Source organism: Meles meles, chromosome 4, assembly GCF_922984935.1.
Source record: "Meles meles chromosome 4, mMelMel3.1 paternal haplotype, whole genome shotgun sequence".
Classification (NCBI taxonomy): domain Eukaryota; kingdom Metazoa; phylum Chordata; class Mammalia; order Carnivora; family Mustelidae; genus Meles; species Meles meles.
The window spans coordinates 1,364,639-1,379,780 of NC_060069.1; the positions used below are offsets into that span (position 1 = coordinate 1,364,639).

The 15,142-nt window shown below is 48.1% G+C and overlaps 1 protein-coding gene across 1 annotated transcript in view; it reads right to left on the reverse strand.

The window, feature by feature from the left end:
- The window catches only part of CLSTN2 (calsyntenin 2), a 623,511-nt gene that overhangs the window by 92,900 nt on the left and 515,469 nt on the right, over positions 1–15,142 (reverse strand). The window contains exons 7-8 of the mRNA XM_046002347.1: positions 8,440–8,688; positions 3,494–3,615 (exon numbers count right to left, since the gene is read on the reverse strand). Coding sequence (XP_045858303.1) covers positions 3,494–3,615; positions 8,440–8,688 — 371 coding nt within the window. The remainder of the gene's footprint in view (positions 1–3,493; positions 3,616–8,439; positions 8,689–15,142) is intronic.

Consider the following 15,142-nt stretch of genomic DNA (forward strand, 5'->3'; position numbering starts at 1 on the left):
GGAGCTCCAAGGTGGGTCAGTAGACTGGCTTGAGTCCTTTCTGGCCCAGGCCAGAAAGTTCTGCAATAATTACAGAGTCATTCCTTGCCAAAGACAGTAAAATCCTTGGAATTAGGTATAAAGATAAAAGCTGAACAACATTTGAGATCCACAGAGTTAAAAAAAAATGGCAAAATTTTAGAATTTTAAAATGCTGCATAAAATGAATCAAAAGATCAGTTAATCACCAGGAGGTTTTAAAAGGTCTCTGGATTTTTCTTCTCTCTTTCCCCATCTCTCTCCCTCATGTCTTCTCTCTCTTTTTTGATCCTGACATCCATTTGCTGTTATGCAAACATTTATTGGGCACCAATTGTATGCTCAGGGCTATAGTATGCACTGAGGAGCTGGAGAGAGTAAGGCACAGTACGGCCTCCCAGGAGATCAGCACAAAGGGAGCAGAAAGGCAGGGTAAGTGGGTACTAGGGTACAGCAAGCATCAGGATAGAGTTCTGTATGGAGTCTGGGGAGATGTAATCCACTCAGGGGGTGACCCAAGGTGGTTTCCCAGGGGAGGAGACGTTATCAAGTATGTGCATTCTGAACACTAAGGGATTTACATCCAAGAAACTTCGGGAAGGTTCTGTCTACACAGCTGAATAAGGGAAAGAAAGGTCTATGGCTGGGTCTATATGTACCACTGGATTGCTAGTATCAGTATGGTTGAGGTTTTCTATACCCTACCTACCGTGCTTCTTTTCAAAGGGGCTGGGGCTTCTTATCTCCAATAAGTAGCCTTTAAGTTTATCTAATGTTAATTTTTTTAGTAAAGAATGCCATGGACTGAATTGTGTCCCCAGCCCCGTTTATACATTGAAGCACGACCACTCAGTGTGACTGTATTTAGACACAGGACCTTAGGAGGTGGTCAAGGTAAAGGAGGTCATAAGAGTAGGGCCCGAATCCCATAGGGCCTTAGAAAAAGCGGAACAGGAATCTCAGTGTGTGAGCTCTCTCTCTCTTGCTCTCTGTCTGCCCTGTGACAACACAGTGAAAAGATGGTTGTCTCCAGGCCCTCACTGGGGAGCTGAACCAGCTGGTACCTTGATCTTGGACTCCCAGCCCAGAACTGTGAGACATCCATGTGTGTCTAAGCCCCCACAGGCTGTGGTCCTCTGTTAAGGCGGCCCCAGCTGACGGAGACAAGGAAGAAGACGAGGTTTAAATGAAGTGAAGATTTGATGGTTTCATGGAGTTTCAGCAAGACAATAAACATTTTGCATCTCAATGATAATTCTGATCTCTAAATTTAAAAATATTTAAAATTTAGAAGTGAAAACATTTTATTTATTTATTTTAAAGATTTTATTTATTTACTTGACAGACAGAGATCACCAATAGGCAGAGAGGCAGGCAGAGAGAGAGGAAGGGAAGTAGGCTTCCTGCTGAGCAGACAGCCCCATGCAGGGCTCCATCCCAGGACTCTGGGATCATGACCTGAGCTGAAGGCAGAGGCTTTAACCCACTGAGCCACCCAGGCGCCCCTAGAAGTGAAAACATTTTAAACAAACATTTGCAAGCTCACCAAAGAAGCAACAGAGCGTCATGGAAAAGGGTAGGTCGGGGCCAGGGTTCGCTGTGTAACCTTGGGCAGGTCATGAGAACATGGTCCCCACCTCATTTCATCCACTGGGCAGGCCCCGGGGACAGAGGTGAGAGTGAGCTCAGGGGCAGTGTGCCTGGTACAGAGCAGACGCCGATGAATAAGACTGGGGTAATGGGGAAGGTTTTCAGTGAACCTCAGCCTTTCCGTAAATTCACCACTTTGGGAACAGATTTCACAATTCCTAGAGTCATTCTATCTTTATCTGTAAAACCAGAATTCCTTCCTCCCCTATTTTTAATTCCAAACCCTGTGACTTCATTTGCCTGTATCAGTACTTCTCAATCCCATCTTAGCAAACGCCACAGGGCATCTGTAATTATCCTGGCCAGTATAGCAATGTTCTTATTAAAACCCCTCACAATATGGGATTTATTTTAATTCATCTCAATTTGTATTATGTATTTAAATATATCCCATATAAGCCATATGGCACTTCAGAAGGTAGCTGAGAGGTTGCTGGGAAATCAAATAAGCAATGTCAAGATTTCACAAGTTCTGCAATACCCAGAATTCCTAATTCAGAGCAACATATACTAATCCAGATGCCATATTTGCAAAACCCCAGGCTCCAGAAAGGTGGGATTTATAGGGACTAGATCAGGCAGTTGCCACTGGGCTTCCTCAAACATCTTCCCATCGGCTTGGCACCCTTGACCTTGTCACATCGCCCGAAGTTCCAGCATTGAGAGATTCCCTGAGGTTAATGAATGTATCTTTCAAAGAGCATATGTCTGTGCTTGAATGTGTGGATGAAAGGGGGCAGCTATCATTCTCATCTCAATGTAAATGAGTTCCTTCTGGAACGCTTCCCGGTAGCACTCTCCGAAACTAGCCCTAGCCGGGGCCTGGGTAGATGCCCGCAAGAAAGAAAGAGAAGGGGAAGGATTCTGGAACATTCAGCCCTAGACGAGGGGATGCAGGCAGCACGCAGAGTGGGTTCTAGGGGAAACCTGAGGTCCCCAGATGCAGAGGAGGGCTGCCAGACAGTAGGACCACAGAAGGAGCATCATCTCATCTGCCTCATGGAGTAGCCCTGTCCCACAGTCCCCTTCCCTGTCAGCCAGCATTCTCCCCCGATAGTGTAAAGCCATTTCTAAAAATTCACGTGTGCCCTCCCCCCAGCCCCCACCCCCAGTTCCCATCTAAGTGAAGGCCAGTGCTAGGCTTCTGCACAGAGCCTTCCTCAGCGGCACCACCCCCAGAGAAGTGACCCCCACCTTCCCAGTCTCAGCCCTGGACAACGAGCGCTTGCAGACAGACGCTTCAGAGCCTTTCACTCCAACCAGACACTTCACCTGTCAATGACAAGGGTGACACAGGGGCCCTTGGGATCGCCAGTCAGGAGGCTCTGGAGCGTGTCACGGATTTTGTACTTCAGAAAAGAACACGCACTGCTCCCAGTGCACTGTGTCACTGTTGACATCAAGGTCCTTGGGTCCCTTGTTCTCATCCTGTGTCACCAAAAGCAAGGCTGTACCATCTCCCAAAGGAGGTAAGAGAGCCTCACGGAGGAGGCAGGGTGCTTATGATACAAAGATGTGCTGACGGGATCACAAATTGGGTCTGGAGACCAAAAGGACCAGTGTCCCAGGAGGCCAATAGGAGCAAATGGACAGGATACTGCTGGTGGGGGCCCCAGTGGGGAAGCGTGGCCCTCCCACCCCTAGCTGGGCTTACAGCTGCAGTTTTTCTCCTGACTTAAGATGCTGTGTGTCTCCCTGAGCTGATTTTTCCAAAACTCAGCAAGCGAGCAGAACTTGGAGGCGCCCCCTGGTTGCTCTCAGCACTGGAGCACATCTACCGCCCTGCCAGGGGGAGCTGGGAGGAAGGGGGACCTGAGTGCCCTACCTGGTCCAGCTTCCAGTGGAACTCCGCCGGGCGGAAGGTGTCAGCTTGGTTGAAGTCCTTGCGCAGGAGGAAGACGAGGCGGCAGTTGTGCACATACAGGGCGTAGTGATGTCGGTTCATTTCTGCAAAGCGGAGAGAGGAGCTGTGTGTTTACAGAATCCCTGAGTGTGTCCCTGCCACAGGGGTCTTCCTGCCACATCACTGGCACACCCTCAAATGGGAAAGGAATGGGCATTCCAGTTCCCCCTTTTACAATCAGATCTAATGAATGTTCCAGAACACACATGGTGGAGATCACTGAAATGGAAGAGGACGATTCAAGAAAGCAAAACTTCTGCAGAGAAGCCATTTGGACTTGAAGAATCCCCCTACCTTATACTCAGATACTGCATTAGGCCTGGGATAAAGCCTATGTAATAGTGAGTTTGTTTGTTTGTTTTTGTACAAACACTTCTGAGAAGACTAAGGGGGCTCTCTGACAATCACATCAGCTACCCTGGGCTCCTTTAACACAGCTGGTTTCTCCTAGAGTGCTGGGCTTTTGTTTCATTTCATCACGCTTGACAATGGTGACCACAGAGCATGTCTCCTTCTCTATTGTGCGCAGTGAGGGGAAGTGGCTTCATGTGTAGCTGCTAGGAGGAGGGGACAGATTGGTTTTTCAGCATTAGTCATAGTTCTGCGTCTTTCCAAAGCAATAAGTGAATACCTCTCTCCCTACATGCAATGGATATGATGTTTTCCTCCTCTGATACAAAGACTTCCTTTTCTGCTTGGGAAATCTCACATCACATATCCCAGTCATGATGTCCTGCAGCCACAAGATAGCAGCCATGGGGAGGGCAGGAGCTGTTGTCTGGCCAATACCAGGGAACTCACATACATACCACATAGTAGCATACAAGAAATCTATGAGGCACACACTCCATAAACGACAGACGGATGAGCAGGGGACCTGTTGTCATGGAAAGAACATGGACCCTAGGATCAGACAAACTTTGGGTGGAGTTGTATCTCTGGAAGATTCTGGAAGAATTTTTTAGCCTCTTAGAGCCTCGGTTTCCTGACCTGTGTCATGACACGGATGCAAGATTGTCCTAATGAATCATGGGAATAGGATAGTGAGAACAATTCTTGTACGTCCGATATAAACTTTGAGGTTTGAGTGTGAGGAATCAATACCAATCCCGCTTCTAGGCCTGGGGTCTGGTTGGTTTCCCTGCCACAGAGATTGTTCAGGACCCAGGCCCAGGTCAGGCAATGCACACCATTCTCCCAGCCACGGCGCTTCTGTCAGAAAAGTGACTTAGTTCAAGCCACTGATTCGGGAGCTTTTCTGAGTGGTTCCAAAAAAGAACTCAATCTCTCTCTCTCTCTCTTTTTAAGATTCTATTTATCTATTTATTTGACAGACAGAGATCACAAGCAGGCAGAGAGGCAGGCTGAGAGAGAGAGAGGGAGAAGCAGGCTCCCCGCTGAGCAGAGAGCCCGATGTGGGACTCGATCCCAGGACCCTGAGATCATGACCTGAGCCGAAGGCAGAGGCTTTAACCCACTGAGCCACCCAGGTGCCCCAAGAACTCTCTTTTATCAGAAAGCAAATAGAAGAGATCCTGTCTTTTTCTCTAGAAGTTGTAGTATATAACTGGGAGGCATGAGCCCCCGCAGCCGTGTTTGGTAACATGAAATCAATACATATATGGAGGCAGATCTGAGAAACTGCAGAGTAAAGGGCCAAGCCCTTGATCACTGTCATAGCTCTGGACATTTTCAGATACAAGAACTTTATATTTTCCTGTATTATTTTGATTTCTTTGATCATCGGGATATCAGTTTGATCTGTATTTCCTATTTCTTCTCACTGAAAGCATCTTAACTGATACAATGAGGAAGCAGTGGCCAGTGTGGCAGGGTTGGCTTAGGCTAATGTCTGGTGGTCACTTGGCCTTTGGACTGATAAAATGTCCCACCCTGATTATGGGCATTTTACTCAATATTTCTTGTTTCCCTCACAATTGCCCAAATGATTTCTGTTATATATTGTCTACTGTCAGAGAAATATAGAAAGAAGGACTTTCCCCCCTTTATTTTTATTTGGAGTCAGAAGCGGTCGTGGGTGAGGATGTGGCCCGAGAAGAATGAATGGAGGTCTGGAGCATCTTCCAGTCTAGGAAATATCTCCCTCCCTGCCTCTCTGTTAGTCTGGATTCCTGGAATCACCGTCCACGCTGGGGTCACTGTTTTATTGATAGTGGGCTAGGGGTCCCGTACCCTCAGAAATCCACTTCATTTCTTTTCATGACCGTCGGCGTTCTTTGTGGCAGTTCAATGTTTAACAAAAAGAAACAAGTTAAATATAATAATAAAGCCCTGTGACAGAATTTTGGACTGTTATGCAATTCAAATCTTTAAAGAACATTTTATCACAAAGAGAAATGATCTGTATATAATGTCACATAAAAGAAACTGGGAACATAATGATATCACATGTATTATAAAAATAGTGAAAATTATAAGGACATTCCACATACACACAGAAATAAACAAGATTTTATTTTATAATGAAATATGCCAAATGTAATCAGGAAATATTTTTAGGTATTAGGGTTTTAGGGGATTTGTGTATTCTCCTTTATACTTTTCTGATTTTTTTCAGGTTTTGTGGTATAAACATGTCTTGAGAAAATGTTTCTGGTATATAAAAACCTAGTAAAGCTTTGGTTTATTCCTGACATTTTTAAAATTTAGAGCAAGCAGGTATTTATAGATTTTTTTTTTTAAGTCAAAACAGTTAGAGGAAGCTTCCCTATCTTCCCCATGCCAGGGCTGGGCTGCTTGTAAAGTGTTGCTCTGTGCCAAGGCCAAGGCAGAGAAGCACCAGGTCGTGCCGACGGCATGTGTCGACATGCCCATGGGGTAGACGGCTCTGAGGACAATGAGCCACCATCATTTAAGGCAGCGTGTTCAGCCACAGCTGCACAAAAGGATCCCCTAGAAACTCTAGCTTCCTGCATCAGGTGGGGCTCTGACATCTTGACTTTTCACGAGCGTGCCAGATTTTTCTGCTGTGTGGCCAGGTTGAGTACTGGGTCCCAGAGCGCAGGCTTGGAACTCAGGCCCAGAGGACCAGGTCCCATCCTGTTCTGGGTAATCAGCTGCATTTCCTTGGGCCAGTCTTTCAACTTTTCACAGTTCGACCTGCTCCTCTGTAAGCCAGAACACGGACTTTTGTGTGAACTGCCTCCCCAGGGTACTGGATACCGTTCAGGCAGGACTCTGCACATGGCTGTGAACCTCAGCCAATGCCACTTTGCACTGTAGGGTCCTAAGCTGTTGTCTCATTGCTGAGCCTTCTGGCTCTTGAGGGGAGCGCCTTGCCAGGCTCTGCAGGGGCCAGGCTGTACCGTGATTCCTGGGATCATGCTCTGAGCTCTGAAGAGAGTCCCAAACCTCAGTGTGATCTCATGCACGTCTACAGGGTCCTTCCGGCGTGAAGGTCCCAGAAAAACTCATCCTTGGCATAACCGGTCTAACAGACTTACCTGACTAACGAAGGCCAGGCAATTCTCTGTCTCAGTTTCTACATCTGGAAATATGCTGACGTGTATGGTAAAGGTGTGATTAGAACAGCAAATGTGGGGTCCTGAGAGTAGCGTAATGCGGAATAAATCCAGAAGTAATATGATAATAACACCATCAAGTAAATAAATCGAGTACTGATTTTATATCTGATATTGAATGATTTCAGACATTATTTCATGTTTATTTCCCCCACTTACAGACGGGGGGAATCTTTCTGCTAATCAGAAAGATTAACAACTCCTCAAAGGTCATACCTTAGAGTGGAAAGGCTGAGAAACAAACCTTGGCCATTCACCAGCAGAGGCTGAGCTGTGAGGCCCTCCAGCCTGCCTTCCCACTGCAGCCTCTGCTGGGGCTATTATTTAGTTTGGGTATTTTAAGAAAAGTAGCCCTTGAAATGGGAAACTGTGGAATTATATTTTAAGACAGAGTTGTCAAATTTGCAAAGGATCTCCAAATATGTGTGTGTGTGTGTATGTGTGTGCGCGCACGCACGCATGTGGTGACAAGTGTACAGGACTGGAGTCCGCTGGATCTAAGCCTACATTTCAGTTCTTACTGGCTATCGACCTTGAGACAGTTCTTAACCTCTCGGGGATGTTTCCTTATCCTTAAAATGGGAAACACAATAATGTTTTTCTGAGATTGTTTGTAAACATCTGAGAAACTGTCCAGGACAGTGATATCTAACAAGGGTTACACTTCCGATGGGTCAGGCACAGTTCTAAAGCCCTGCACGTACATTACGTCATTTAATCCTGATAAAAACCCTATGAGGTAGACGACACTAGCATGCCCATTTTATAGAGGGGGAAGCGAGGCACAGAGAGGTCAAACAACTCGCCCAGGGTCACAGTGCCAGTAAGCGGTGGAACGCTTTCAACCACCAAGCGGTGAACTACTTCGTGGGGGCTTAGCATGGGGGAGATGCCTAACAAAAGTTCATACCGTGATTACATTTGGCAGTGACGTGGGAATCACCACGGCCCTTTTGTTGATGATAAACGTTTGGAAGACTTACCTATGTATAACGAGTAAAGGTGTCACGCTTTGAAGTAAGAAAGAGGTGTGCCTGCCCCCCAACTCCTACCACATGTGCAGCAGCCCTAAGTCACTTCTGGGAAGGCCGGGTTTTGAAGACCTTGGTTTGAAAAGTCCTAGTCCCAGTTTCTGCATTCTTTGTGTCTATGCCTCCACTTTCCCCTGTTTCCTGGTCCCACTCTACCCCCAGCCCAGGAAATCAGCAGCTAGAAAACCAGAGACAGGAATAGTTTCCCAGGAGGCCATCATGTTCTGACTTTTCTCCCATGTGGTTGGTGGCTTGTGTCTGTGCCTATCCCCGGGGAGAGAACGGGCAGACTCACCAGTCTTATCTGAGTTGCAGAGGATGGTTTCCTTCTCAGCTCTCACACCAGGGCTGGGGCCGTGTTTCATCCACATGGTGATGGTGAACTGGTCTGTCAGGTTCTTGGGCACAATCCCATCAGGGATCTTGGCCCCTTGTCTGCCATCAAACTTGAAGATCATCTCGCTGCTGTCCTCTAGCAGTCCTGCTGTCCAGTTTGTGGCAGCGCTGGGGGACGGCAAGAGGTCGATGATGCCAGACGAGGCTCCTGCGGGTCCGGGGGCCAGAAAGAACAAAGGGTTATTCCACACAGGGTGGGTGTCCTGCCTTCTATTTTTTGCTCCTGGAGCAGGGTGAACTGCTCAGTGTATTTACTTAGAGATCTGAGCCAACCTTCAGCTAGGTGACTCAGGAAAAGAAGGGCCAAATGCCATCCCTCCCCCAAGTTCCTTATGGTCTACAGAGGTGAAGGCATCAGTAACTTACAGACAAAAATATTGCATGTGTGAAGACATACAAATGGCTATCAGACACGTGAAAAAATGCTCATCATCACTAGCCATCAGGGAGATTCAAAGTAAAACCACATTGAGATACCACCTGACACCAGTTAGAATGGCCAAAATTAGCAAGACAGGAAACAACGTGTGTTGGAGAGGATGTGGAGAAAGGGGAACCCTCTTACACTGTTGGTGGGAATGCAAGTTGGTGCAGCCACTTTGGAGAACAGTGTGGAGACTCCTGAAGAAATTAAGAATAGAGCTTCCCTATGATCCTGCAATTGCACTACTGGGTATTTACCCCAAAGATACAGATGTAGTGAAAAGAAGGGCCATCTGTACCCCAGTGTTTATAGCAGCAATGGCTACGGTCGTCAAACTGTGGAAAGAACCAAGATGCCCTTCAACGGACGAATGGATAAGGAAGATGTGGTCCATATACATGATGGAGTATTATGCCTCCATCAGAAAGGATGAATACCCAACTTTTGTAGCAACATGGACGGGACTGGAAGAGATTATGCTGAGCGAAATAAGTCAAGCAGAGAGACTCAAGTATCATATGGTCTCACTTATTTGTGGAGCATAACAAATAACATGGAGGACATGGGGAGATGGAGAGGAGAGGGAGTTGAGGGAAACTGGAAGGGGAGATGAACCATGAGAGACTATGGACTCTGAAAAACAACCAGAGGGTTATGAAGGGGCGGGGGTGGGAGGTTGGGGAACAGGTGGTGGGTAATAGGGAGGGCACGTACTGCATGGAGCACTGGGTGTGGTGCAGAAACAATGAACACTGTTATGCTGAAAAGAAATTTAAAAAAAGTTGCATGTGTCAAGATAAGGTGTGACAAACTACTGTACAAGGGAAAGTGCTGGAGGAATTTCAGGAAACAAGACTAGGGGCGCTTTTATAAGCAGGGAAGGTTCCTGGAGAAGGCCAGAGTCTGATGTGGATCATTGAATCCGTTCATGCGTTCATCCACCCACTAACCTAGAAGCCATTTACTGAGGACGGACCATGTGCCAAGACCCCTGCTAGACTCTGGTGGTGTAAACGTGAATCAGCGCAGTCCCCGACCTGGGGGAGCTGAGAGCCAGTAAGTGCACAGACAGCTGTGACACAGCGTGATCAGGGCTGGGGTTGGGAAAGTTCTAGGTCCTGATGCCATGGGAAGGAGTGGGAGCCATGTTCTATTCGCCACACTTTTTTTTTTTTTTAACAAGCATTATGTTTAGACCAAATGGTACAAAAGTTGAGAGAATATGGGTTCAAAAGTCCTCAAACTTGAATTGGATGCCTTGGACCACGACTTGCTAGCTTTGCAACTGTGAGCACATCCCTTAGCCTTTCTGCCTCTCCAGCTCCTGCCATGGTAAGTCCCTTCCCAGCAGGTGGTGAGGACTGGATGAGACCCTGCCCGAGAGCCTGAGTGGTGAGCTGGCCCGTGGTGAACACTCCCTCCCTCCCTGTTACCTATGACTCTATCCTTATAAGGATGGTTATACATGATTATAAGGATGTCATCACTAGAAGGTTCTGATGATAAGGCACGAGCACTAAGCCTGAAGCAGGGGACTGTCACGGGCAGATTTCTATCTTAGGAAGGTCACACCGGCAGCTTTGTGGAGGGTGGAGCTAAGGTGGGCAGGAGGGGCCGCTCTTTTTTTTTTTTTTAAAGATTTTATTTATTTATTTGACAGAGAGAGAGATCACAAGTAGGCAGAGAGGCAGGCAGAGAGAGAGAGAGAGAGAAGGAAACAGGCTCCCCGCTGAGCAGAGAGCCCGATGCAGGACTCAATCCCAGGACCCTGGGACCACGACCTGAGCCGAAGGCAGAAGCTTTAACCCACTGAGCCACCCAGGCGCCCCAGGAGGGGCCACTCTTGCAGAGAAGACTGGATGCCTCAGCTGGGGGGACTGTGGGCAAAGGTGGACCTTCCCACTGAGGATCTCTGAGGCCAGCAAAGATCTCCACGTCTTTGTGTTCCACACAGGAGCAGGGCTTGCTTCTTTTGGGAAAGATGGGGGCCAGGGTTTCCTGATATTGTCCGGGAATAAGAGTCAGAGAGCCTAAGGCGTGCCTGGTGTGGGGAGCTAGTGCTTTCCCGGCATGGCCCTGACCAGCCAGTCGCAGAGGCTGATGGGTTTTATGAACGGTAGTTGTGTACATTACCTGATCTTTGTCAGAGATCACTGGACTTCTGAATTCTGTATATCAGAGTCTTATCTCACCTAGGATTTGGGCTCCAAGGTCAGCTCCCCACAAACATCTACAGTTAAAATAACCCTTGAGAATCCTTCAGGAAGGGACCATACTGGAAACCAATGTCCTTCTCTGAAAATGTGTAACCAGTCAGTTTTCCCTCTAGCCTTGGAACAGATGTTCAGCACCCGTCAGTTTACAATCGAAATTTACACTATGTGAGAAATAGGTAACCACAGAGCCTGTTGCTGAGTTTAGCACTGTGAGAGGCTCACCCTGGGAGAGGCCTCCGGGAACCGTGGTGTCCGAGAGGGTGGGAGATTCCCATCGGCCAATTCATGAACTCCCTGCTGCTTATGCTTACCAAGGGGGGCGTGGGGACGGTGTTGACAGCATCATTTACAAGAGTTTTTCCTAGGTTTTGGGGGCTGGTGCCAGGCTCGATATACAGCAGGCACTGTTTATAACGGCTCTTCCTCCCAGCGGTGCCTCCATGAGATGCTTCTAGCCATCTACCCAATGCTCAGGTGAGCCTGCCCAGGCAGTCTCCTGTTAGACCCCACACCTCTCCTCAATACTTACTTGTTCTCATCCCATGTCCCAGCAGCCTTGCCTGGTATCCGTTTTATTGATCCACTAAGTTGATTCACACTAATATTTTAATAACTAAGAAAGCCCTAAGGGTCATCACCTTCCAAAGGTGTCTGAAAGAAAGAAATGTATGTAGGGGGTAGAGACAGAGGTTTGGGAGTGGTTTGGAAGCTATGTGGTCTTTCAGAGCAAATTCATTGCCTTAGAAGCCCCGGAATGGTGCAACATGGCCACTGCTGCTTGGAGCCATAGGTAATCTGGCTCTGACACCAGGATTGGTCCAGCGTGTCGGCAGCCCGGGAACCGGCACACTGAGCGAGAGCATCAGTTCCGGAAATCGCAGGTGGCCAGAGAGGCCTCGGCTGAGTGCTCAGGGCTCTTGGCCTCCAGCTCAGGTCAGGGAAGGTGATGGTTCTAGCAGAGCCAGAGCAAAGGCGGATGCCAGCTTTGCCACCAATATCATCATTACCAATCCCTTAGGGACCAGTTTTGGGGCACTGAGCACCAGACCTTAAGCAAGTACCACAGTGCTTTTTCTGACTCACCTACATGGTAAATACGACTGTGATTCCAGTGTACAGGTGAGAACCTGAGGCTCAGCGAGCCCAGAATCACAAGCAGCTGGTGAGCAGGCTCATCTGCAGGACTTTTCCGCTCCAAAGCCCTACCCCCTCACTGCACCACGTCAAGGAAGCTGGAGAGCCTTCTCATGACATCCTCCACATTTTACAAATGGAAAGCAAAGGGGAATGACTTGACCAAGGTCACACCGTCACACAGCTAGAAGAAATACCAGCTCTCAGATCCCCAGCTAACATGCATTCTACTGCACAGTATGGTGTCTCACCAAGCACATACCCCAGTCCCCTGGGGTCTCACCTCCCTGCACAGGTGCTGTCTGAAGAGAGGCACATTGAAGACAGCATGTGCCCTGGTAAGGCCACTGACACAGACTTCCTTGATTCCGTGGTGAGGGAAGCAGCAGGCCACCCTGCCTAACCCACAGATGTTGCCTAGCAGAAAGCATCAAGCTGTAAGGAACCAGATGGTACAGACTTCCCCAACTTAGCAGCTTGTATTTCATTTCTCAGTGAACTTAAACAAACTAAGAGAGATTTACTTTCTCCCAAAGTTCCTCTCTCTTTCCTCTCCTCAAGGGACCTCACGGAAAGCTGTGGGTAAACAGGATGCTTCACTTGCGAAGATGGCGCACACTGTCTGCACACAGGGAGGACTTAAGAAGCTCCTTGGGAATCTCAGTGAAGGTGCCTGGGACCCATCAGGCTGCAGACAGTCCACACCAGTCTGGTGGACAGCAATGGTAGCTTAAATGGGGGGAGTCTGGAATTCAAGTCAAGGTGAGACTCAAGGTCCCTGAGCCCTAGTGTCGGGAAGCCTCTCTGAGTCAGCAAGTAGACCAAGAAGGGGCAGGTGAGGCAGATTTCAGCACACGTGGTAGTGTGAGCCCAGGGCGCTGAACTTCTTCTCTGCAGGGTTTGCATTCTGTTCTGGATGGCTTTGGTGAGGGCAGAGTGTCCTTTGCACTTCAAGGTGAGCCTGTGGCAAGAGCGGTTGACATGGTGCCTCCGGTCATGCTCCTTCTGGTCTACCACGGGACAAGAATGAGTGGGAGGATCTTGGGGGGAGGAACCATTCTGACCAAAGACACAGGCTTCATTCTATGGAGTATTCTCACAATCGCAATGACAACTCCCTGTTATTTCCATAAATATTTATGTGATGTCTAGGTTATGCCAGGCACTGTGAGGAGAAGGCAGCAGTGAACCAAACAGAAGTTGGCCCTCCCTACCTTGAGGGACCCAGTAGAAAATCTTTAACCTTCGATGAGTGAGCTAGGTCAGTGGCAGAGAGTGTCAGGGGAGGACATGAGGGCCTCTTAGACAAATGCTGTACTAGGACTCCATGTTGGGAGAATGCATTCTGTTCTCTACATGATTCCCTGATCCACTGATGTCACTTAGCTGACAACTTCCTCTGACTAATGAAATGTGAGTGCAAATGACGTGTCATTTCAGGGCAGAAGCTTTAAGGGCCAGTTTGCAGTTCTCCACGTCTTTTCCACGTTCCCTGAGATCTACAGTGCTCTACATAAAGGCTGTTTGTTGGCCCAGGTTCCAGGGGGAAGCCACATGGAGGAAAGCCATAGCCAACCCAAGAAGGACATGCAGTAGGAATGACCAACACACCCTTGTTATTTTGAGCCAATGAGATGTTATAAATGTGGGCTCAGTGTCACTCAGATATGTCTCAGTGTGGGCCCAGAGGGCTGTTTCAAAACTTGTGACTGCAGCATCACCTGCTTTCCTGATAATCCACCTAAATGACTGACATCAGAGGCTACGATTCCCATTTCTTCTTCAGCATGCCTTCAACAGGGACAGGGAGGACTTTCCAACATTCTTTCAGGAGCTCACATGCTGCTGACCTACACAACCAGAGAAGCATTCCACCTTGGGAATCCTAGACAAGAAGGATTCCTGTAAGGCCTTGCAATAGGGATCCTGGGTCTCCAGGTAGAGCAGCTGGACTCTGGCAGAGGGGTGGTCAGCCCGACTCCTGGAGCAGGGCCATGGATACCCAGTTGATGACCAGCTTGGGCAAGGCCACTCCAGGTAAAAACCGTCTACCCAACATGGGAGGGCATGCCAGAAGGGAGATGCTCAGAGGATACCAAAGAAATCAGCATATCCACAGAGAAGCTCCCTGCCTACCGTTCTCCATGAGTAAGGATATGCGGCCGGGCCCTGTGCTGAGGCACGGTTAAGGGTTTAATCTGATTCCTGATAGGTGTGCGCCAATTCTCCTTAAAGCTATAGGCCCCCTTTTTGCTCCCTGAGAGTCTAGGGAAACGACACTCAAGCCTGGAATTCCAGCCTTGCAGAGGCATCTTGGAGAAGCTGCTGGTAGTTGCTTGCACTTGAGTGATTCTGAGGGTACAAAGGACTCTGACTGATTCTGAATGAAGACGAGCTCTGTTAAGCTTCATGGTGTAGTAGAAAAGCATGATCTTCACTTTGTTTAAAAACATGTCTTCCTCAGAAGATGGAATTGTCAAGTGATCTTATTAACTTCTGTATAACCTCAAGAATTATAGCATTTGGATGCTCAACAAATATTTGTTGAATTAATAAATACATGACTGAATGAACGAATGAACGAATGAACAAACACATCTCTGAAAATCTCCTGGATTCACAAGGGCATACATCTTGGGCACAACTTAATGTCTGTGATCTTAAGCACTCTGACAGATCAACCACTTGATTTAGGCAAGCTCTCATTCTGTGGCCTTTCCTTCAACAGGACCCGCCCTCGGAGTTCCTGACTCCACATACAGAACAGCTGACCTGGGCGGCATGGGTGGAGGTGCGGGCCAGCTGCCAGGAGCCCTGTGACCCCGAGG